This window comes from Pogoniulus pusillus, chromosome Z (genome assembly GCF_015220805.1).
Source record: "Pogoniulus pusillus isolate bPogPus1 chromosome Z, bPogPus1.pri, whole genome shotgun sequence".
Taxonomy (NCBI): Eukaryota; Metazoa; Chordata; class Aves; order Piciformes; family Lybiidae; genus Pogoniulus; species Pogoniulus pusillus.
Genome location: NC_087309.1, coordinates 50,439,997 through 50,465,710, shown reverse-complemented (window position 1 = coordinate 50,465,710; position 25,714 = coordinate 50,439,997). Strand labels below are relative to the sequence as shown.

General features: G+C 38.9%; 1 protein-coding gene across 1 annotated transcript; it reads left to right on the top strand.

Moving 5' to 3' along the window:
* The first annotated feature begins 807 nt into the window (after window positions 1–807).
* AGGF1 (angiogenic factor with G-patch and FHA domains 1) lies at window positions 808–25,714 on the top strand. Its single transcript, XM_064176590.1, has 14 exons — window positions 808–1,149; window positions 1,876–1,972; window positions 2,404–2,606; window positions 3,493–3,639; window positions 4,756–4,944; window positions 14,589–14,943; window positions 16,429–16,540; window positions 17,795–17,846; window positions 19,678–19,779; window positions 20,126–20,291; window positions 20,533–20,615; window positions 22,768–22,895; window positions 23,765–23,864; window positions 24,595–25,714. The coding sequence occupies exons 1-14, from the start codon at window positions 979–981 to the stop codon at window positions 24,793–24,795; spliced, it is 2,106 nt and encodes a 701-aa protein (XP_064032660.1). The 5' UTR covers window positions 808–978; the 3' UTR covers window positions 24,796–25,714.

Sequence of the window (25,714 nt, the reverse complement as noted above, 5' to 3'; positions counted from 1 at the left end):
GTAGTTGTTGTTTCTACAGCAAAGTACACTGAACAAACAGAAGCGTGAGAGGAACAGACTTAAAGATCAATACATTGAGATGAGGCTGTGGGGGAAAACCCAAGAACTCTTTGCAGTTGCCTCTATAAATCCCAGCTGTAAAGTATCATAGAGAAGCCCAACGGTGCAACCCTGAGCACTGATTTCACACAGTCGTAGCACTGCATGCTGCTCAGATGGATGCAGTTGTAAAAACCTCCAGGCAAGTCAAATTTCCGCCAGAGTACGAAGTGGTTTGCTGCAGTATACACGGAGAAAGAATCTCAAGAGAAACAAGCGAGCGACCGAGCACACACAGTAATGCCACGCAACACCGTACTGTTGTAGAACATTGTTTACGTGCTAGAATTGCTTTTCACCCGCACCACGCGTTACAGGTGACACTTTGGAGCACGCCGAAGGCAGACAGCTCTCCCTGAGGCCACCGAGGGGAGATGCCAGTTGAAGTTGTTAACGGCCTGCGAGCACCTCTGGACACGAGACCGCCCCACGAAGGCGCCCAACCTCACTTCTCCTCGACGCTGCCCAGTCAACCAGTTACGACCGCCCCGCCCGCAGCCGCTCGTACCGGACGTGCGCGCAGCTCCCGCCCCCCGCCACGCGCCCCCAACCCCCAGCGGCAGCCCCGCGCACGCGCACTGCCCCGCAGCGGCTTCCGGCTTCCCGCGCCCCTTCCGGGTTGCGCCGCGCTCGCGCTCCCGCTCCCGCCCCGCGGGCAGCCTCTCGCGCGCCGGGGGCGAACTCTTCCTGCGGCGGCGCCGCGGGGCGAAGCGCGCGCGAGGTGGGCTCTCGCTCGCGCCGTCGCTGCTCTCGCGCCCAGCTGGGCGCCATGGCCGGGGCCGGCGGCCGGGACCGAGGCTGTCTCTTTGTCCTGGGCGGCTGGCGGCGGCCGGCAGGCGAGCGCTAAGGGACGGGCGGGTACTGAAGGAGCGGGCAGGCATGGCTTCTCCACACGGCAGCGAGGAGCCGGCCCTGCGAGAGCGAGTGGCAGCGCTGGAGGCGGACCTGGGCGCCTGCTGCGGGCAGCTGGAGCGGACACGACGCCGGCTGCGCTTCACCGAGCGCCTCTACCGCGAGGCGCGGGAGCGCAGCAGAGTGCTGGGGAAACAGGTAGGCCCCCGCCCCAGGATCGAGCTCAACAACGGCTCCCTTTATCCCCCAGAGTAGGTACCCCTTCCTCACCTACCGCCCTTGTTGACTCGCCTACCCGTGCCGCCGTCGTCCGGGCGCAGCTCTTGAGGCAGGCATATCCCGGCTTCCCAGAGTCTGACCTGCAGAAATCCAGCGAACAGAGAAGGAAACCACACTTCAGCCATCAGACTCTAGACTGATGGCTTGAATTTGCTGTCCCGAGTCAACATTTGCAGTGGTAGTAGAGGGCAAGTTGGTTTGCGAGTTAGAAGGAAGAACTACGTTTGGCAGAGGGAAAGAAGTTTCATAAACGAGGTAAAGGAAGACTGGAGGAAGTGCCCCATGTTGCTCACGGTGAAATAGGGAATTCTTGTCAATGCCACAGTTTGGCACTACAAAACAGTGGTTATTGATTCAAATCCAGCTTTCCAGGGTGTACATCTTAAAAATAACCTTTGTCAAATTTTTATTCTTGCTTCCAAGCGTTTGGTTTTATTGCTATGCCCTTTGTGAGCAGAAACTGTATTTTTCATTATGCCAGCCATTCAAGTAGAAAATGTTCTCCAAAGGAAGATCGGTTGAAACATCTATGATGCAATTACATTTTGCTTGAGATATGGAATGTAAAACAAACTGATGCACTTTTCTGACGTAGGCTTTTAAAATGCAGTGCTGTGTTTTGTAACATGGTGTTTTTTCTTTCAGGTTGAAGATCTCATTAAGGAAATCCAAAATATAAAGGAGAAAAGCACATCTAGCATAGCAGTACAAACAGAGGACTATGCTTCGTGGTCACAAGCAGGTAGAGAGAGTGGAGGTTGCTCAAATAGGCATCTACAACAGTATCTTATTTTGACATTTTAGAAGTAGATTTCAAGATCATGGCTGCATTAAAAACGCTAACCCTATGTTATCTTTTCAATAGTTTTCTATTTATTTACACCATTCCTTTTAGAACAGGATTAAGTGCAGCATGGACTGTAGTAAAATTCGTGTCATAGTAGTCCCTACATAGCCCATACATAGTTCACCAGATTTGAAAGCGTGTCAAACAAGGTATAATTTGTTCAGTAAGAGTACAGTAATTTCAAAGCAGGAGTAGTATTTAAAAATAGATTTTCATTAGGCTGTTTACTTGCATAAATTGTCAGTTTAAGATTTAGGATCCTTACACATTTGGTGAAATATTACTTTGCTAATTTATGCCACTTTTAACTTTTTGTCCCCCTACAGATTATTACTACTATGAAAATTACTGTGATCACACTGATACTCATGATTATGCATCTGAACTGCCAGTGCAGCTCAGTCATGAGACTGAAGGCACTGAGCATAACTGCACAGAGGACTTGCAGACAGATGTTGATATTCCTTTAACGACAGATAGCATCAAAGTTGCTGATGGTGAAGAGGAAGGTTTCGTCCAGAGTTCACAGGTTATAGAACCATTCAGGGTTTTACCAATTCTGAAGTTAGCACTCCATGAGTATTTAAAGATAAGCTTTTTTATATTATTGCATGACATGATTTTTTTGTGACAGCCTGGTGCTGATGTTAACAGACAAATATTGTGTTTTGAAACTAGTTCTTTCTGTAATATGTTCTGAGCGTAACACTCCTAGATTTTGGCGGGTTTTGTATGTTTTAATTGTAGTGGGTTTAGTTTGGTTGTTTATGCTTTGTGTTTTTTTTGTTTGGGTTTTTGGGGGGTTGGTTGGTTGGTTTTTGATTTTTGGTTTTAAAAAAAGCACATTTGAAGACATGTCCTCCGTTGGTGGAATGACAGCATTCTTTTCTTGTTCAGTATGGTTGTGCTGACTTTCCTAGACTGAATTTTTGTTTACCTTCTCCATTGATACAAGATGGCAATGTTTAAGGAGAAAAAGTTGTTAGAGTATTTTATTTGTTTATTTTATCGTGAATAGTTTTTTTCCCCTCTGCTGTCTGGCCTTCTTTTAGATCACTCACTTCATCTTAGTCACTTCAGTGATTTTTGTGCCTTAGCATTTAGCAACTAAAATGAAATAGAGAGCAGAAATCTGCTTTAAGTATGTTCTAAGAGACACTGCATATTTTTTTAATGTAAACTTTTGAATAAAGGCTGGGGAAAACAAGGCACAGAATGAAGTCTTGTGCCCATTGAAATCAGTGGGAGTTTATTGATAAATTACAGCTTAATTTTTGACTTCTTGTTTAATAGTTATTTAAGCAATCCAAGTCTTTAGAGCACTGGTTAGTTTTATTTAAAATAGGACGCTGTAATATGCTAAAGAAACAAGGAGGTTCTTTTTAGATGAAATTTTGATCTCTTTATGATATCAGGAAACAGAAGATACATCAGTGGCAGAGGGCTCTTTAGCAGAGAGCTTGAGAGCTGCTGCTGAGGCTGCTGTTTCACAAACGGGATTTACTTACGATGAAAGTACAGGATTGTACTATGACCACAGCACTGGATTCTACTATAATTCGGTAAGGGTTGTTTTCAAAACCCTGGGAAATTTTTTCTCTTGCAAAAGCTTAGCAGTAAAAGTTGATGCAAACAAAGAGCTAAGATCCAACCTATTGTGAAAAAATGTTACTGAAGATGAATAATAATGGAATTTTGCTAATCATTTGTCAGATTATTTCAAACTGAAGATGGCAAGATGAGATACCTGAGCTTTTGATGTCATTATAGAAATTTTAGTCTATAAAACAGCTTCAAAATTCTTCAAAAATAAAAAAACTTGAGTTAAAAGATGACTTATAGGTAGAAAATGACACTGCAGAACTAGGTCAGTGGCTTCTCCACAGCTAAAAATCACGTTGAGAGAAAACCACACAAAATACTTGTACTTGAGTACTGTTACCAACTAGTTTGATGTTATGGCAAAGAAGTAGCTTCTTAAAAAAAAAAATATTAGTGAACAAGTTTTACTATGGTTACTTCTTCCTGTGTGTTTTTAATAAGAGGGCTTTTGGGGAGGTTTTCTTGTCTGTGAGGTGTGTGTGTGTGTATATGTATACACATACACATGTGCACAGATGGATACATTCATTGTCACAAATCACAGTGGAAGTGCTGTGCTGAAAACAGGTTTTGTTTGCAGTGTAATATTCAACTCCACTGAAAAAGAGAGAAATGCATGTAGTGCACAGAATACTTGTTTTCAGAGATGTTTCTCGACTTAGTTTTCAAAGTCTTAAATGATACTGTTGGTTTTGGCATAGTTTATGGATACCGATAGATACATAAATGTTTGGGAATACAGATTACAGTGGTACAATTACACAAAAGAATATCTTTTCTTGTTCAGTAACTATTTTTAATCATATGAAACATTCTTCTATTAGTTATACTGGCGAGGTTTTAGCAGTGGAGATGGAGGCTGCAGAGGTGACCTCTGAAAAGAGATCGGCAGCTGCCTGAACACAGTTGGTGCCACTACAGGACACAAATGAGCCCATCAGAGAAGCTGGTGGCATCCCTGTGAAAGCATGTTTAAGAAAGGGCAAAACGGGGAAAAGTGTGTGGGTTTAGGTGTTTCTTTGAATGGTGTATTTATTAAAGTAAGGATAAAACATTGTACTTTGTTTCATGTGAAGGAAAATCAACTGTATTATGATCCAGCAACTGGAATTTATTACTACTGTGATGTGGAAAGTGGCCGATACCAGTTTCATTCACGAGTGGATCTGCAATCTTATCAGACCTCTGATGCTCAGCACATCAAGGATAAAAAAGGGAAGAAGAAGAGAAAAGAACCAGAGCGGATTACTGCAAATGAGTATAAGGTAACTTTAGAACTGGCAGATACAAAACGTAAAATGTGGGATATTTTTTTTCATAATGGAATTTATGGGTTCTGGGGTTTGGTTTTATGTGGAAGATGCCTATTTTCTGAAGCACTCAAACATCTTAGGACTGTTTTAATGGTTTGCTAACATGTTGTTAGTGTTCATACAATTTTCCCATTGAGTAGCTAAGCATGAAACCTTAAACTTGGGTCCCCTCGCTTTTTTCAGTGTTAGTTCATTACAATACAACTGTTTAGATCTCTAAATCTGAGTGTCAGCAAAGCTCCTATTAGCAAGCATGCTAAATTGAATTCAGGATACTGTGTGGGCTGGATTTACATAATAAATTCAGTGCTACCTCAGTGTCCTGCTTTGAGAGATTTGACTTGTGGTGCTTTTTTTTTCATCGTTGGGGTTTGGTTTTACTTTTTTTTTTTTACAATCATGATGATCAAAAATAGACTAAAAGTTTTGAAAACACACACATCCACCACTCCTCCTCTGCGGCTGCATCCCAAAGTTTATTCCACTGACATTATACTCTCTTTCTACCTTCATTTGAGGTGCATGAAATGTCTATGATGTTCTAATTCTTTGCGTATTATGCTCTCCTATTTATGTTCTATTTGGTCAACACATGCTTTTCTGTCCATAGTGTGTGGGTAAGCTGTACGTTTTAATAAATTACCATTGTAAACCCACATATTTTAAGTTATAAAAAACATAACTTCCTTTCTGTTGTTTTTATGTTCCTAAGAAAGCATACCCCATAGTACATAGTGACTGCTTTGGAAAAAAGATTACTCCTAACCACCAGTTCTATTGTAACACAGCTCTTAAACTAAGAAACGTTTTTTTCATGAATGCTATTACTGACATTGAATCAAGTTTAGTCCTAATCTGCAGATTTGTTGTATGACAAGATTTACTAGAATATATTTAGTTTTTTAATTTGCAGTGCTCCTTAATTTGCACTTTTTTAATGCTACAGCTTTACCTTTGCACAATTTTAAGTATGCCTCTGAAGCTGGCTGGTTGAAATTAAGTTAGTGTACATCTGTACACTTACGCTCTTACATGGTAGTTAGGTACCACCAGTACAAGGTTTTAGACTTTTGTTATCAGGAGTGAGGTCCTCCAAAAGATTTGAAAATGGAAACTTTACATTAAAAGCTAGCAAAAGTTGGTTAAGTCATGAATCGTTTCAGGCCGGGAAAGTCCTTCAAGGTGGATAGTGGTAGTTCATTAGATAGATTTTAAGTAGATTGTGGCTAGTGCAGAAATTTCTACTCTGAGAAAACTTCATTTGAACTATTTCTTCTGAAAGCTTGAGGTGTATACTTAGCAACACACTAAATATAAGTATCCTTTAGACTTGAGGGAGTAGCTAATGCAGCTGAAGCTGGGGGTTTTACCACGATCCAATTTCTGGGTATGCTGTAACTTTATTCATCATATGTCAGGAAAGCATCCTGTAAAGCTTGTAGAAATAAGTCTTTATTGTGTAGTGCAATTAATAAATCTCTTAAACTAGGTTCTGTGAGGAGCTGTTGCATATTGGTGTAAATTTACAAGTATTTTTATGAATTTTTTGTGACATATGTAGCCTTGACCTAACAGCCACCTTTGGGGATGGTCTTGTTAGCAGTATCTTTTTTGCGAGCCAGGGACAAGGTAGAAGGTAAACATCCACTTTTTCTGATCTGTTTTGTTGATAGTAAACTGAGTATATTGGGGATTTCATTATTTTGAGCAACAAGTTAACAGGAAAACCATTTAAAACATTCTATGCAGATCTTTCCATCTGTGAATGTCTAGTGCATGTTAGTGTCATAGTAAGAATCAGAGCCTTTTCTTTTTTGTGGCTAAAGAGACAATGCAAAGCAAAACTTTAAAAAATACACTTCATCTTGGGAAAAAAATGCCTTTTTGCTAGCAGACTTCCGTGTGACTGCACTGTTGGACTTAGAAATGAGAGCTGCACCGTGTATTTCACAGATATCCTGTATTTCTTGACTATATTGCTGTTCTCTAGTTCAGTTTGTTATTGGTAAAGGCTTTAATTAGTTCATGCTGATTATGGTATTACTTGTATCCTAAAACAAGAAATGCCTGGTGTTCACTAGATTTTTTATTTGATGTGTCGAAATGATTTCCCACACACATGATTGTCAGTCTTCCCCTTTTCCGTTTTCCACTCCTCACAAAAATGTGGTAACTGTCCCTGAAATACTGATCAAAATAATTATTGCATTTTTAGTAATTTAAAGATTTGTAATCCATTATTGTTGTTCCAAGTAGATTTTTTTAATGGATTATTAAATCAGCAGTACCAGTAGAATGATTTGGTTGTGTAGTCTGCAGACCAACAATAGCAGTAAATAAAGCAATGTCAGGGTCTAATTCTGGGAATATGTATCTGAAGTAGGGAAGTTACAAGGTATAGGGAAGGGAAAACAAATACAAAATATGTAAATACAACCACATTTTTGGTGGTAAGGCGTTTGTCCGCCTCGTTGGTGGTGGCCATGTGGTAAAACAATGAGAACCAGGAACAGGATGGTGATGCTGGTAACCAGGGAGGCAGGGAGAGAAGAGAGAGAGAGAACAGGAAGTCCCCTCTGCTTTTATGGACCTTTAGACAGGAAGGGGGAGTAGGCTAACCATGAATCACCTGGTAGTGTTCAGACCCACCCCTGGGGAGGGATCAAGACCACCTAGGGTCAGGTTCAAGGTTCCTGGAGGGTTAACCCTGTACAAGAGTGAACAGTAGTTACAGAACCTCAAGTACATGAAACACTTGTAAAACTTTTCTTTCCTTTTAAAAGTACTTAGTGTAAAATGTTGCCAAATACAAGAAATAAGGAAACATAGCACCTGCATGCGGGATCATCACAGCAAATATTTCTACGTAGATGGTACTGATAGCATATAGTTTTTGCAAAAGTGGTATGTGATTTTTGAATGACCTAACTCCATTTAAACCAAGTTAACATCTTGTTAATCTAAAAAAGATTGTAACTAGGACAATCCATTAACTTTCCAATCATATGTAGAGTTCAGAGAGTGGTGATCAGTGGTGGTAGGTCCATCTGGAAAGCTGTAACCAGTGGAGTCCCCCAGGGATCAGTGCTGGGTCCAGTCCTGTTCAACATCTTCATCAATGACATTGAAGAGGGGACATAGTGTCTGCTCAGCAATTTTGCTCATAACACCATGTCCCAGGTTAGGGCAGATCCCTCCCCTGGGGAGAAATAAACTCACTACAACACAGATTTTCTTTGAAAGTCAAGGAAAGATGAAATTGTATTTCTTATAGTATAACAGCGTAAAGAGAGATAACAACTAGAGAAGGAAAGGGAAAAAAAACCACAATAACCTTAAGGGAGATGGGGGAGGGGTCAAGCGGCAGCGAAGCAGCAGAGGCAGCAGCAGCCAAAACAGCAGCCGGGGAAGATAGGCAGGCACAGCTCAAGCAGCAGAAGCCAGCAGAAGAAGGGGGAGAACAAGCCATGCTTCTAGACATTAAGCTCTTGATGCTCCAATGAAATTATATTAATTTATCCATCGTTGCCATTATAAGGCCTATCCCTGGAGTGTTCATCTTTCCCCTATGTCTGAGCTAGAAAATCAGCTCAAACGGCCACACACCAATCCATCAAGACCCGGACAGACTGAAGAGCTGGGCACACAGGAACTAAATGCGGTTCAACAAGGACAAATGCAGGGTCGTGGACCTGGGAAGGAATAATTAACTGCACCAGTACAGGCTGGGAGGTGATCTGCTAGAGAGCAGACCTGTGGAGATGGACCTGGGAGTCCTGGTGAATAAAAGGTTAACCATGGAACAGCAATGTGCCCTTGTGGCCAAGAAGGTCAATGGGATCTTGGGGTGCATTAAGAAGAGCAGATCAAAGGAGATTCTCCTTCCCCTCTACTCTGTCTTGGTGAGACCTCATCTTGAATACTGCATTCAGTTTTGGGCTCCTCAGTTTAAGAGGGACAGGCATCTGCTGGAGAGGGTCCAGTGGAGGGCTGCAGGGATGATTAGGGACTGGAGAGCATACCTTATGAGGATAGACTGAGGGACCTGGGACCTTTTAATATGGAGAAGAGAGAACTGAGGTAGGATTTAATAAATGTATGTAAACATCTGAAGGCTGGTCAGGAGTGGGGGGACAGGCTCTTCTCACTCGTTGCCTGTGATAGAACAAGGAGCAACAGGTGTAAGTTGCAGCACAGGAGGTTCCACCTCCAAAAGGGGGAACTTCTTTACTGTAGGGGTCACAGAGCACTGGAACAGGCTCCCCAGAAAGGTTGTGGAGTCTCCTTTTATGGAGACTTTCAAGGCCTGTCTGGATGCATTAATCTGTGCTAGATTGTGTGGTCCTGCTGTGGCAGGGGGGCTGGACTCAGTGATCTTGGGTCCCTTCCAACCCCTAATATCCTGTGATCCACAGAATTCTGTAATTCTGTGATCCTGTGATATGTGGATTTTTCACATTTAGTTTGTATTAATTGCGAAGAATGTGATGTGCTCAGCTATCTTACCTATAATACCTATTTAAAATTCCTGACTTTGGATGCTTAACACTACAGAAATAGCAGGTATATTCCCCACAGATATCGCAGCCTTCTTGGAAATGCACTTAAGATCTGAGAATCTAAAGCATAAAATGAATCTTAACATATGACTCTGTTCTTTAAAGCTGAATTTACCAAATGAGACAACACTTGACTGCTTGCTAAAATTAATGTTCCTCTAGTTGCAAAAAAGAATGAAAAACACAACAAAACAAAGCAGTGTAGAGAAACTAATGTGCATGGTATCTCCTGACTAATGCTCCTAATTTATGCAAGAACTTCATTTAAGGAGATCCTTTTCAGTCACCAAACTTCTATGACAACTAGTCATCTTTAGACTTATGGATGCTTGCTTTTAACATGATCAGAAATTGTAGTAGATGGTCCTCCTACAAAAGAATTGGTAGATACTTGGAACTTTTGGGCATACAATTCAGTTCTGATACCTCTTTGTGGTCAAAAAAAAAACAAACAACCTTGGGGCAAGAAATATCATAATATCTCCTGTGCAAGAAAATCCTTTAAGTAAATTTGGGAAAAAAATGAAGAAAAAAAAAATCACAAAGTGGCATAAATGATAATGAGGTGGATCCCTAGCCCAGTACCTGGATCTAATACTTTATAGGTTAGAGAATATACTGTGTGCAGTAGTGACCACATAATTCTTAATTCCGCTTGCTGTATTGAGGTCATTAGAAATGCATACCAAAATTTAGATGCAGGATCTGATGCATGCCTCTACTTTTTACTCAGAAATTACTTTTGCAGTTTATTCCTAAACTACTGTCTAGTTTTATTCTCTATGGTGCTAAAAATTAACTACCTCCATATTCTTTTGCATTATAGGCACATCCTAGCTACTTCTGTGGGAGAGACAACATTTTTCATAGCAATTCCCATAGAACTCTAGAAGTAGTGGGGTTTAATTTTTTTTGTTTTATCACACATAGTTTACTTTTTGCTAATATTCGTCCCATCTTTAGGTACGTCAGTTGACACAAACCATGGCTAATCTGAAGATTTCTTCTTTTGGATTGGCAGCTTCTGGTAAAGGTAGAGTTGAGACAAAAAGCACATTAGTCCATGGATGTTTACCTTTAACCTTGAGAGTTTTATTAAAGGAGAAATAATATCTAGTAGTTGATGTTTAGATGCCAACTTTCATAAACAAATTAGTCAGTTTTTGAAACTGACCAAAATCCATTAATCTACAAATTAACTTTGAATAAATTTGAAACACTGCATAAGTAAAAACATCTGAAGAAAACTTTGATGACATTCTGGAGACATACTTAGCATCACTGTATTAAACATAGAGTGTCCTGACTTAAGCTACACAATCTTTAGGTAAAGCAAATTTATGCTTCCTGTATTTCAGAGCTGTTCACCAGTTTATAAGAACATCTCTTTATAATCTAGGAAGTGCTTTTTCTGGATTTGAAGTTTTTCCCATTGGAAATTTGAGTATATTATAGAGTAGAAGACATCAACTGAAGCACTTGCAAAATGGTGCTAGCAAGTACAAACTTAGTTGCCTGAGTGAAAGAACTATTTTAAACTCTTTTAAAATGTTTCTCTAGTAAAATACTAAAGTTCGGATTAATGTTTCAAAATGAGAGACTCAGTACTAAAGGTCAAATATTTAGTCCTTTGAATGCTTGTTGCTAACCCGTGATTGCATTAATTCACCAACTGAACTTCTAAGAAACCAAGAGGCAATAGACCACATTTCTGAAACGTTGTGCATGTACATATTTGTGCGTTTTGCGTAAGAGAGATATTTTTAGAAAAAAGTAAAGTTCAAACAATGCATTTCTTGGAAGTGAGCAAATTGCATTCAGAATTTTTAAGTTCTGATTTGTAAGAATGCTGAAGAACTGCGTAAGCACACACATTGATCAGGCATAATACAGAAAAAGGTGAAGCTGCGGAAGACAAAAAAGTATCTTGCTCTGTCACAGTAAAGCAAAAAGCATAGTTATTGCTTAAAAGACTTTGAAATTTTCATTAAATATTTCAATGACTATGATCATTGATGCATTTCAGAAGCTCCTCGTAATCAGTAGTTTGTAGCCTATTTTATAAAGCAAAAAATACCCATTCCAATCACATGAGCATGATTTGTAGTTCTTACAAGATCATTTATCATGTGAGACATAAAAATCCTTACTTCACTTGCACCTTTGGTTGGCTTTGTCAGGGATGTGGAAATATGATCTGACTCAACCCTGTAGTTAATAAAGTAGTTGGTTGTGGATCAGATTCACACTGCCTCTCAACTTAGGCTTAGTTGGAGAAAAGCCAGAGATCATGTGGTTATAGTGAGTACATACTTGTGTACTTTGTGTGTTCTATCATGAGTCCGGGATGAAGCCCTACCATTGAATAATTAAGTGCAGTGCTAGTATTTGTTAGGTCATTCGGGATGGTATTAATGAATGTTCTCTTTACTGCCAGTTCCTTGGTTTTAAGGAGTGGCAAGGTATTAGGTGCTGCTTCCATATTTCCACTATCATACATGTTTCACATTGAATGTTAGTACTGGAAAATTATTTCTTCAGCACAAGACCCTCTCAGATGCTTTAAGAATACATTCAGCATCCCATATTGTCAAGATGTGTGTTTTTAATACAGATGTGTGAAATTGGAAAGTGCTCAAAATCCATTTAGGGAGTGCAGGCTTAAATGATGATACCGGCAGAATATATGTATACAATCCTTAGTGGCCTTATAAGCAGTTTTTTTTAATTCCTGGTTTCCACTCAGGGCAGAGTCTACTCTTCAGTAGCCAAGATTCAAAACAGCACATTTTTCTCACTTTGTAGTATAGTATTCCTGCAGTGATACCAAAACTGTGTACCACTGGATTCCCTGTGAAAAGAAGCCTGAGTGGTTGGAACATAATATTTGGACATCAGTGCATCACAGTCACCTGTTGCTTTGCCCCAGTTTTTGGACATCAGTGCATCACAGTCATCTGTTGCTTTGCCCCAGTTTTGATTTGATCAGACCATATAGTTTCCTTGTCTTCAGATTAGAATAGTGAAATTTCAGTAGCTTACAGTATTAATAGAAAGAAATAACCATGGTGTTCTGCAATCTTAAATGTATGTTGGATATCAGTCTAATACCCATACTCAACACAAATATAGACAAATACACTGGAAATACACTATAAAAGCAAGAATCAGAGTTGTCAAAAATACTTCTAATGGGATTAATAGTGTATAACATGTCTGAAATGTGTAGACTTACTTTTGGTAGTATTACAACATCTTGTTAAAAATCACAGTATCACCAAGGTTGGAAGAGACTTCATAGATCATCAAGTCCAACTTGTTACCACAGAGCTCAAGGCTAGACCACGTCACCAAGTGCCACGTCCAATCTTGCCTTGAACAGCTCCAGGGACGGCGACTCCACCATCTCCCTGGGCAGCCCATTCCAGTGTCCAATGACTCTCTCAGTGAAGAACTTTCTCCTCACCTCAAGCCTAAATTTCCCCCGGCGTAGCTTGAGGCTCTGTCCTCTTGTTCTGGCGCTGGCCACCTGAGAGAAGAGAGCAACCTCCCCCTGGCCACAACCACCCTTCAGGTAGTTGTAGACAGCAATAAGGTCTCCCCTGAGCCTCCTCTTCTCCAGGCTAAACAATCCCAGCTCCCTCAGCCTCTCCTCGTAGGGCTTGTGCTCGAGGCCTTTCACCAGCCTCGTTGCCCTTCTCTGGACACACTCAAGCATCTCAATGTCCTTCGTAAATTGAGGGGCCCAGAACTGGACACAGTACTCAAGGTGTGATGACCTTATGATCTGGTTCTTTCCTAATTTTGATACTTAGAGGATTCAAGGAGAAAGGCAAGTGCATTGCAGAGAAGCCCTACACAAATTGATAGTTCTTCAGTTATAGCATAAGGTGTTTCAAAATTTGCTAATTGCTAGCTTATTGAAAGTGCTTCACAAGTACATTGTAAAACCCTATCCAATGGCCTGACTGCTGGGATGAAAGGAATTTGTGTGTCTTACAGCTGTACCACTGATGAGTTTTTACAGTTTGGGGAAGTGGGACTGCTATCATTTCTGTTAACATTCACATTAATTTGTGTATTTTGAAATGTAAAATGCATATATAAAAATTTACTGAAAGAAGTCAAAAGATGTTTCTAGCTGCTGTGTTGCAATATTTGGTGCAGTTCAAGGCAACTGAAAGCATTCTGAATCCGATACAGCAAAAACTTTGAAACCTGAGAGGTTTTTTAAGTCATTTGTGTTCTTTTTTTTTTAATATGTTTGTGAGTTTTTTGCTCTTCTTATGATGGACATCAAGGCCAAGGATTCTTACATCTTCAAGTTATTCTGTCAACATTAGTATGAAACTTTAGATTCCTCAGTTAATAAACTCTTGCTGGTCTTTTTTGCTGCCAATGAAATCAGGCAGCAGTGAACGAACAGGCAGAGATCTGTCTGGTGTTCAGTGAAGAAATACGTTGCAGTAGAAAATGGATTCTCAGAACTGTTTCACGTAGCATAGTTTAAAGTTATATACAGTATCTTGATGAACAGATTTGTTGAAGTTGGAATTTTGAAAGGAGGAGGAACAAATTAGGCAAGCACGGGTAGGCATTCCAGGTATTCTGGATATTCTGTGGAAAAACGTGGAAAGACAAATACAGAAGGAGGATAAGAAGATCCATTAAAGAACTTCTAAACAATTTGCAAGGTTTGAGTAAGGGAGAGAAATCAGTGTTGTAAAAGCAAAGCTGGAATATATTCAAAATACTGTTGTAAAAGTTTGAAAGTGAGGACAAGGATCTTAAGTGTTGTGAGAAGAGATAAAGGAGTACATAAAATTTAGGAGAATGCAGTCATGCTTTCCCATATCTCAGTCATGAGACTTGTAAGATGAAAAAATATTTCTGCTGAAATATTCCATTGACTGCATGTGCAAAAAATTCTTAACGTGAACATAATTCTTCCTAGTGAAGAGTTTACTTCCAGGCTGATAGCAGACTTTAGAGTAACTCAATCTGTAAAGAATGTAACATTCTATAACTCCCCCCTAGGATTTGGACGCAGAAGAGCAGAAATCATCTAACAGTGTGAATTGCTTTTCCACTACTGAGCAAGTAAGTTCTACTGAAGAGGAAGAGTCTCCAAATACAAGAAAGAGGACTAAAGTGGACACAAACTCACAAAACCGTCTATCAGCCAAAGAATCAATTCCTACAGACAGTATAAATTCACATTCATGCAAAAGTACACAAGATACTGCAGCATATGCAGATGACAGTAGAACAGCAGATACAGAAAGTGAGCCAGAAGAAGGTGAAATTACAGATTCAGAGTGTGAAGCCTACATCAGTGAGGATGAAGTAACAAGTGAAGAAACTGCTGATTCAGAAAGTTCAGAAAATGGAGGTGAATTATTGTGGCTTTTATGTATGATTATTCTGATATTCTTCCAGGAGCCCATTAAAGACAAGCTACAAGAAAAGAGCGGCTAATTAAAAAAAAAAAAAGAAGGCAAGCATGTCACTCAAGATACTTTGAATTAAACTAACACCATTTGGTTCCTTCTCTGACGGAGTTTGGGCAGAACTGAATAGTCTGAGAAGTGAAAAGAACAGGCAGGGTAAGACTAGGATCACTCTGATAAGCAGCACAACTGCAGGGAAGCAGCTTTGGGTAGAAGTTTAGCTGCTGTCTTGTAGCTGAGCTGTGCGAGGGGGCCTTGAAGGGGGGCAGGCTGGTCAGCCCTGGGAATGAGCAAAACTGTTGTGGCTAGTGAAGCCTATCAGAATTAGGTACTACATATGTACCCAGTCCACTCTATAAGTATCAGCTTAGCTTCAATAAACGGATTGACCACCTGTGTATCATACTGGTATAAGCTCGTGTCTTTCCAGTCTCCCGCATGGCCTTTGAGCAGCCCAGCACTTTTCTTGGCTTGCACTGTGGCCAGAAAGAAGTAGGCAGTGGTAAAAACTGCTTTCATGAAAGCTGTTTAGGGCTATAATGCCTTGTATTTGTTAGAGTGGCAATTTAGGATTTGTTTAGGTTAAGACAATGACAGGAAAAAATAAGCCTATTGCCAGAACAGAAGTTCTGGTACAGAACTCATAGTAATTCTGCATATTAACTCTATTCAATTAATACATAATATTTCTGATACTGTTCAAAAGCAGTCATGTATAATTCATTGTAAGATTAGTCCACTGTGGTGAAAAGGACAAACATGTAGACAGGTTTTTTTCCTTCCTAATACCTTTTGAGCTAATGTTTTTCCATTTTATCATATCTGTTCCTAGCTGAGACCACTGCAGACTGCTTCTGCAAATTGACATCCAAGAACAGAATTCATACAACTGTTCAAATATAGTTACTTAAGAGATACTGAGGGAAAAAGCATATGTTTATCTACTGTTGTTTTCTTATCTGTATGTGTGCATAGTGCTATTAAGACTAAAGATTAGTACAAATTAATTTGTCATAGAAATCATAAGTTTTATAGGCATTAGATTTGTGATGTGGACAAAAAGTTGCTGCCTTTTCTCAAAGCTGCATTCTAATCTTTTACTGTTAATGAGCTATAAATATACAATATGGTAGTAAATTCTGTGACTGTATTTATATTCTGTTGCTGTAATTAAACAGTTATACACATATAAATATCACAAACTAGGAAAACATTTTCAGTACTTTAGTGTGCAGTCAGAAGGGTTTTAAAACAGTAGTCTCATCAAAGTTTTCTCTCAGATGTGCTTACACATTTCTTTTTCTGAAAGTTGCATAGGATTCAGCCAGATAACAGATAAGTGTTTATCAGTTGTTTGAAAGCTATGTACTGCAAGAGCAAAATGTAATTTGTTGGTACTAACACTTTATCTTTTTTTTTAATTATAGATGAAGAAAAGATCTGGCCTCCTTGTATCAGAGTAATTGTAGTAAGATCACCAGTTCTACAGACTGGATCACTTTATATTATCACAGCCGTGAAACCTGCTACAATTGGAAGGTAAAACTTAATTTGATTTCTGTCTGAAGCTCTCTCACATTGAGAGCTGTGGAAGCCACTTAGGACTGCTTATCCTAGCATACAGCACTTTCAAGTTACTCTTTAAGTTAGCCTACAGTATAAAATGAAGTCATGTCACATAATGTTGTGCTTGCTTTGATAGCAGCACATGCAGCAGTCATGACAATCTGATAGTGATAGCTTGATCTTCTGAGTCCTAATGGCAGCATAGCTGCAAGTCATTCTTTGAAAGCTTTTGTTTTCTAGAAAGTAAATAAACTTTTTTTTTTTTCTGGGCAACTAAGATAACTATATGAAATGGAAGAACACATTTCAGAAATTTAGAATCAGAAGGAAGCATATCCTAGACTTCTCAAACACTCAAATGCCAGTAGTGTTGATTCATCTGTTTTGTGCTAACCTGTATTCTTCCTGTTCTGTTACTAAATAAAAGTCAGGTTTGTTCATTGTGAATTAATGCAGTAACAAATTGATGCTTTCTTATATGCTTACTGAAAACCTCATCTGATTTCAGCAGATTTTATGTAATGGTGGTAGATGTGTTTTGATTTGCTTTAACAGCTAGAGTTTTCTAGGTACATTTATAGGAAGATTAGCAGATGACAATTCTGCTTGCAATTTGCATATAAGTGCTTTGCTAGCTGCATTGCTTCTTCATCCCATAGTATAAAAAACTAATATGCAAATTCAGTCCTCTCCTGCAGTGTTTCTGATGGGGGTGGGAAGAAGAAGTCTATAGAGATTGCTCCCTCAGTGCTTGTTTTACCTGCCTGGTGATACCGAGAATTCAACTTCAGCACTGAATCACAGAATCACATAAAGATTGGAAGGGACCGCCAGAGATCATCAGGTCCAACTCCTCTGCCAAAGCAGGATCACCTAGGGCAGGCCACACAGTAACAAGTCCAGGCTGACAACCTCTCTGGACAGCCCATTCAGTGCTCTGTTAGTGTCACAGTAAAGAAGTTTCTCTTCGTGTCAGGTTTAGAGATAAAACTGTAAAGATACAGCTTTATTATATTCACTGCCTTTTATACACAGTTTATAGAAGGAAGAAGGAACCTGAAGCAAGTCTTCACATTCTGTATATAGCACCATAGTGGTTTACATATGTAAAGTTCCCTAATAGCTCAGCATAGGTTATTAAGATTCAACTGAAATACACCTTCTGTAAGCCACATATTAGGCCTATTTCTGCTTTGTTGTGATTTATTTATCAACTTTCATTTTCAGAGAAAAAGATGTTGGACATACACTTCAGATTCCTGAAGTTGGAGTCAGTAAGGTAACTGGCTTCTGTCTGCTCAGCATATATTTTAAGTTTAACTAATTAACAGTGTAACGCATAGTAAAAAAAAATATATACTTTGAGACTTGAATTCCTTAGTTATTGAACTTTAAGGAAAACTACTAATGACATATAAAAGACTGATATCAGCTAGGTAAAATTTGTCATAGAGTAATCCAGTCCTTGCAGTTGAGGTCATAGCAACAGGAATATTTTTTCCTCAGTGCAACTGTGTAAGTTAGTTAAGTGATGTACAAGGAGTTTAAAGACTCAACAGAATTTCTTTTGGTGACAGACTGTAATTAAAAAAAATTCTTCTGCTTAAGAAATATTACAGATACATTATGTACTCTGTTTTGCTAACTACCTTAATACAGACTATAAACACAGCCCTTCTAGTTAAAAAAATGACAAAGATACAAACAAAAAATATCTGCAGATGCATAGATACAAATAAAAAATATCTGCATATGCATGTATCTGTGAAATGTGCTTTACTGTTTCTGTCCCAGATGATAATTTGTGTTGATCAGATGTGTATTTCTTACAGAACAATTTCCTTGCTATTAATGCTTTTTTTCAGAGGTGCATTTGCAAAGGCTTTTGTTTTCTTGTACTGCTAGTATTTTAGTAATTCATGAGTACCTGACAATCAGCAGAGTGAAGTGTTTCTTACACAAGGAGTCAAATACAGGAAGACAGATGACACTTCTGTACAGACAAAAAGTTAACACTTTTTCCTCAGTATTCATATTTAATAGCTGTGGACCACTTAGGCACCTGCTTTTCGTGAGATGAAATTCAAAACAAAGCTACACCCTGCAGATTTAGCATCTTTAGAAATTTGGGTTCACTCCATGCAATAAAACAGAGGTCGAAATTAAATTAATAGCTAGTTGGTCTCCACTGTTATGGGAGTATTTCCGTTGTAAATGGCACCTAATCTACAAAAAATTTATTACTGAATGTAGCATTTACTATGGCACAAAAATAAGCTACTTGGCTTTAACTAACACTTCTTCCCAGATTGACTTTTGGGCTTTTTTCTTCTATTAGAGCAAAACTGAAATGTTTGCTTATTAAACTTTTTAATTTTCACTGGAACTCTCAGCAAGCTGCAGAAGTTGCTTTCTTTGATTTGCTTAGTGGCTGTTTTGGGAGATCATGTGTATCTTCATTAGTTTGGCCTGGAGTCATTTTCTGTGTGGGCTTGGGAGCGATACCTGTATAGAACTGCAACAACAAAACAAGCAAAACAATTAGGCTGCTAATCTCAGTATCGGGATATAAAAGAAACAGCAAATGATGGCTAGTTACGGCATCCTGGGCATTAAAATGCAGGAAGGGTGAACGGAATTAAATTTACAAAAGCATGGCATTTAAGGAGCTATTTCAGATGTGAACAATCAAATAACATTAAGCTATAGAATGAGAACAGATTTTTTAATTATTACTTAATTGAATGAGAAAAGAATGTGGAACATTGTAACATACATTTAAAAAAGCCTTTTAAAATGCTCTGCTACTGAATCTTGCAATCCTTTAATGCATACTTGCCACATTATAAATATATACTTTTTGAGTACTGTGTCAGTTTATAATCAAAATAGTTACATTATTGACAGTATACTATAGTTTGTGCTGTAGTGGCCCATTCGTTGCATTTCATATGGATGAAAGCACAAGGTGCAGAGTACAGCATTAACTTAGACTATCATGGCCACACATTTAAAAGGCCTTAAAATATATTCTGAAAGCCTTAGAATAGTATATATACATTGTGAAGTATTTGCTTAATAAGAAATTCACTTAGGCTTCTATTTATCAGTTCCATGCAGAAGTATATTTTGACCATGATTTGCAAAATTATGTTCTCGTGGATCAAGGCAGTCAGAATGGAACAGTTGTTAATGGAAATCAGATTCTCCAGGTGAGTACTGTTAAAACACTCTGAACATTGTAATCCTGTGATTGCTTCAATTATGTTATGGCTGATCACTACCAATGTCATTGTATCATTGCTTTCATACATTAATCTTTTTCTTGGTTCCCTTTACATTTTTAGGACCACTTACAATACTTCATTTTTGGTTTTTATTTGCAAAAATCCACTACCATTGCAATTGAGAGAGTAATGTACCCGCTATAGTTAGATACTTGCCTAGAGTTAAGGCAACATTGAATTGCTGAATTATGAACAGTATTCGTGGAGTAGAGTTTGTACTTTTCATTAGTAACTCGTCAACATATCTGACAAAAAAATTATTTTGCTGTAGCCTAAAACAAAATGTGACCCCTATATCTTGGAGCATGGAGATGAAGTGAAGATTGGTGAAACTGTGCTTTCATTTCATATACATCCTGGGAGTGACACCTGTGATGGGTGCGAACCAGGACAAGTCAGAGCACATCTTCGTCTGGACAGGAAAAAGGAATCTTCTGGTTAGTAATGTTATTGTGGGTTATGTTCGTTGTTTTTTTTTTATCATGGGTTTTTATTTATAGACATAACAATTACTTCCGTTTTCTTTTCAACTGGGAATGGCTCTACAATATACAACGATATATTTTCTCTTTGGTGTGTCTGTGACAATGTTAGAACAAAAATATTCATGTTTGTCCCGTGTTTCAATACAATGTAACATTTTTAATTAGAAATCTGATTCTGTGTTCTTCCTCTTAGTTTGTCCAGCACTTAGCAAGGAAGAGAGAGAGTTAGTCAGAAGAAAAGCATTAAAACAAATACGGGTAAAATATGGTTTGCAGGTGAGTTTAATCAGATTTTACTGTAAATGTTTGAAGACTTCTGTTTTGTGAGTAGTGTTTTAAACCATAAACTTCAGTGAATAAGTTTTCAAACGCATTCTAGCTTGGGCCTGGCAGTTTAATTCAAGTGTGTCTTACACTCCTTATTATGTACAAACCTCTACAGAGACAGATGATGGTAGGAAAATCCACTTTGCTGTAGCAGAATGCCAACATGAATGTACAGGCTACTTATTATAGAAGCATTCAAAAGTACTCAAATTACTCAGTTTTTAGAGATTATTTTAACTATGATGTTACCTCTGCACTTGTAGTAAGTATTCTTGTAGAAGACAGAAGGCCATTGTCGGATATAGTAATAGTAATATTAAATACAGTGATTTTATAGAATTGTGTGACCGTGGTGCAGCTATTGTCCAGCCACGGACAGGAGAGAGTTCAGTAAGTGCTGATACAGGGTTGGAATGACCTTAGAGACTGGTATAGCAAATGTAAACAAGTGTAAGCCTGTAGTCTGTGGTTTTCACCTATCTCTGCTGACATAAGAATTGCCAGACACAATATGCGTGTTGAGAGAATATGAAGAATGTCTGCCAAGTAGTGTGTAATCCTAACGCAGTCCTTACACAGGTGTGTGTAACCAGTCAGAGTCTGAGATGATTTGTAATCTTCTCGTGTAGCCTTCTGATAAAAAGTATATAACCCTATGCTTGGGGTGCATCAGTAAGTTTGCAGATGACACCAAGCTAGTAGCAGGTGTTGATCTGTTGGAAGGTAGGAGAGCCCTGCAGAGGGACCTGGACAGGCTGGATGGGTGGGCAGAGGCCAACAGGATGACATTTAACAAGGCCAAATGCAGGGTTCTGCACTTTGGCCACAACAACCCCAAGCAGCACTGCAAGATGGGGACTGAGTGGCTGGAGAGCAGCCAGGAGGAAAGGGACCTGGGGGTACTGGTATATAGTAGGCTGAAGATGAGCCAGCAGTGTGCCCAGGTGGCCAAGAGAGCCAATGGCATCCTGGCCTGCATCAGGAACAGTGTGGCCAGTGGGACAAGGGAGGTTATTCTTCCCCTGCACTCAACACTGGTCAGGCCACACCTTGAGTCCTGTGTCCAGTTCTGGGCCCCTCAATTCAAGAGAGATGTTGAGGTGCTGGAACGTGTCCAGAGAAGGGCAGCAAGGCTGGTGAGAGGCCTGGAACACAAACCCTATGAGGAGAGGCTAAGGGAGCTGGGGTTGTTTAGCCTGGAGAAGAGGAGGCTGAGGGGTGACCTCATTGCTGTCTACTACTACCTGAAGGGAGTTTATAGCCAGGTGGGGGTTGGTCTCTTCTGCCAGGCAACCAGCAGTAGAACAAGGGGACACAGTCACAAGTTGTGCCGGGGAAAGTATAGGCTGGATGTTAGGAGGAAGTTCTTGCCAGAGAGAGTGATTGGCATTGGAATGGGCTGCCCAGGGAAGTGGTGGAGTCACCGTCCCTGGAGGTGTTCAAGAAAAGACTGGATGAGGCACTTAGTGCCATGGTCTAGTTGACTGGCTAGGGCTGGGTGCTAGGTTGGACTGGATGATCTTGGAGGTCTCTTCCAACCTGGCTGATTCTATGATTCTAAAGGGACTGGATTTGGAACTCACTTATGTTAAGCTTTTGCCCCATCTGTTATTATCCCCCTGATACTATGGTATCACAGCCTATGACAGGCCATCATTTCTTAAATTGTTCAGCTACCAAAATAATGTTGATACAGAAAACTCGTGCTTAGTTCAGTCATCTGTTCTGAAAAAACAGTTGAGGAAGGAGCCAGCTAAATGTTTAAACAAAAAGCCAGTGGCAGGTCCACATGGTTTCCTGCTTAATGTGGAGAGGTTGATTCTTAATACCAAGAGAATACATTGATGTACAGCCTCTGTGAAATCAATTAATTTGGCAGTATTACCTTATGCAGTGATGGCTATAACATACCTCACCAAGGTATGGCTCTAAGGTAAGAATCTATTTAGATGAAAACTATAAGTTTGTTTTGTTATAAGGTCTAGAATTAATGAAATAGGCTGAAGCTGCCTTTCTTATGGAGAGAAGCAATGAAATTATAAAAATTAAATAATTTAAGCCCTCTTCCTTTGTTCTGATGGAATTTAATCTGTTTATAAAGAACACAGAGTATGAAGACAACAAAGCAGTTAAGAATCCGAAGTACAAAGACAGAGCAGGAAAACGGAGAGAGACCATTGGAAGTGAAGGGACCTTCCAGAGAGATGATGGTCCAGCTTCTATTTACATGTAAGTTTGGTTTGGGGGAATAAGAATCCTCAGTTAATCTTAATAAGCGATGATAAAGTAAGCATCAGTTAGTTACTAGGATACAGTTTGTTGCTTATAAATTACCTGTATGTGATGTGATGTGAGGTGAGAACTAGAAAATGTCAAGCTGTTCTCACTTCCCAGTTCATGTGATCTTTTTAGTAATTCAACTTCCATACTTCTATTCAACATGACAGTAAAGGTACGTAATTCACTCTCTTACCAACCTCAAAAATAAAAGAACTCAACTGCACTATCAACACCTCTAACAGCATCTGTTTTCCAGTTTCTGTTATTCCTATCCAGTCCCAGTACTACCTGCAGCTTCTCTCGCTGTCAGTATTCAGCCTACCATAAGACATGCATTTACATAGTCTTAAATGACACTTTAATCTTGTTCCTTATTTATTAATTTGATTCTCTAGTTGTAGTTGGAGTGGTGTGGGGTTTTTAAGAAGCGTGAACTTGTAGGAGGGCCTAAAAGAAAAGTGTAAGACAAATTTGTGTGTTAGAATGATTTAGTAGTGAGGTAGAAATACTGCTTTTTTTGATAGTGCAGTCACTTTCTACTTATCCATGCTGTGTCTTTAGTTCAGAAGGACTTTTAAGAAGGTTGATATTAACAGGAGGCTGGAAATTGTTTTGGTAACCTACAGTATTAAGGGAAGAACTTGTAAAAGATAGCATTACCATCTGAATAGCTTGTGACAGAAACAAGAAGAGTACAGTATTGAGTCCTGGTTCCTAGAGTAGTATATGCATACACACTTCTGTCCTTCAGTATTTGAGTGTAGAGTATACTCTTTGTATTAACTCCTGCTTAACAGTTGTTTAAACTTTCTTCAAAGTGAAATCAGCAACAGCAACAAAGGACATAAAATGTTGGAAAAGATGGGATGGAAGAAAGGGGAAGGCTTGGGCAAGGATGGTGGTGGCATGAAAGATCCGGTAGGTCTTTCTGATTTTTATTTGTAGTGAAAGGGAACAGAAATGTTTTTGCAGTGAAATATGTCTTAACAGTAAGCCACTATCTACTTGAAACATTTCTAAATCCTGGTTATGAAGGAATAATCTCAATAGAACTAATCTAAAATCTTTTTTTTTTATTTGACTAGTAAAGTAGTTTGTATTTTTATGATTTTGCTCTTCAGTAGAAAATTGCATTTATGTCTGTATATGTTAGGACTTTAAGGGAAGGAAATAATCTAATATGTAGCAGTTCAGTTAATAATCTAATATCTGAAAAATCTTGAGGAATATGAATTACATGAATTCAAGATGGGCTTACACTTGGTGGAATTTTACCCTTTCTCTGAAGCTGATATAGCGTGAAAACAACATTTACATGACAGGCCATGTAAGAGGAAAATCTGGCTGAAGTCACTGCAGCCACCAAGATCTAGGCCTCTGGCAGCCATGCTAAGCCCCCTTTATGGCACTGGGATTATATGCTACTCAGTGAGGGGTAACTCATGTTATTGTTAGTGGCAGGTGATGTCACTCAGCATCCTAGATCACAGTTCATCATTTTAATAGTACTTTAGATGTCTGTGTATGATCTAGGTGTATTACAGCTTTGAAGAGAAGCACTTGGGGAATGTAATTAATACTATAGAATATTATTTAAAGTATTTAAAATATGACTTGCTGTTACAACAGTATTTAATGTATTTGATAGGTCCATCTTCAGATACACAAAACGCATGCAGGTTTGGGTACCAGTAAACCAGCCTCCATTGAAGATGTTCAGATCATCCAGAGCAAGAATAAAAAGAACTGGGATAAAGCAAGAGAAAGGTTTGCTGAAAACTTCCAAGAGCCTAAATCACAAAAGGATACACCCAAGATTATGCCTTGGATTAGAGGGACTGTAAAGTAAAGTATCTGGTCCCACAGCAGGGTACTTCATATGTATAAATATTTGGAAGAAAAATTATTTTTTATTCTTTTTTCTTTTGCTAAAGCAGATGTGTAGTGATACATAAAATACAGTTGTTGAGAAAAGTATACAAGATTAACTATCATGTTATTTGGGTTTCTGTAGTCTTCATGCTTTTATAAAACTACATTTTTAATAACGGAGTTTAGAGGGATATTCAAACTTAAGTACTTGAAAGGGATTCTCACCATAAGCAGGAAGTTTCTTCAGATGTGTTTTTAACACAGTTCTTCATGGAAAGTAAACCATCTGTTAAATTCAAATACAATACCTTTAACATTTGGACAGTGGGTTTAAAACAAGGTGGAACAAACAAACAAACAAAACCAAATTCCCCTGGACCTCAACTAACAGTATCATATTGCCATTTCGTCTCCTTTACATTTATTTGCCATGAAATGCTCAGCAAGAGGTGCACCATTCTTAAATTCATACATTTCAGTGCAAGTTACATGTCTCATCCTACATTAAGGGGGAAAACCCCTTGTTTTTAAACAATTCATCTGTACTGTTCAAAAATAAGTACTGTACTCCATGAAATGAACTACCAGCATTGGTGAAGAAAACAATGTTCAAACAGAGCTTATAGCAAAATTTTCTTCTGTGAAGAACCTGAAATTTGTTTAGTAACTAATCTGTACCACGCCTTTAAAAGAGGAGGTATGTTTAGAAAACTGGTGTGTGTCTGTATTATTTATCAATTTTTTGTTCTCCTATATCCATTGCTGGCAATGGAGTTTATGCCAGAAAAAAGTCCAACCTACCAATGGAATTTTGGTAGGAATGGTTTGCCAAACTGAATCTAAAAGCTTGGTATTTATTGAATGTTCCTAAACACAATAAATCATTGTCAATTTAA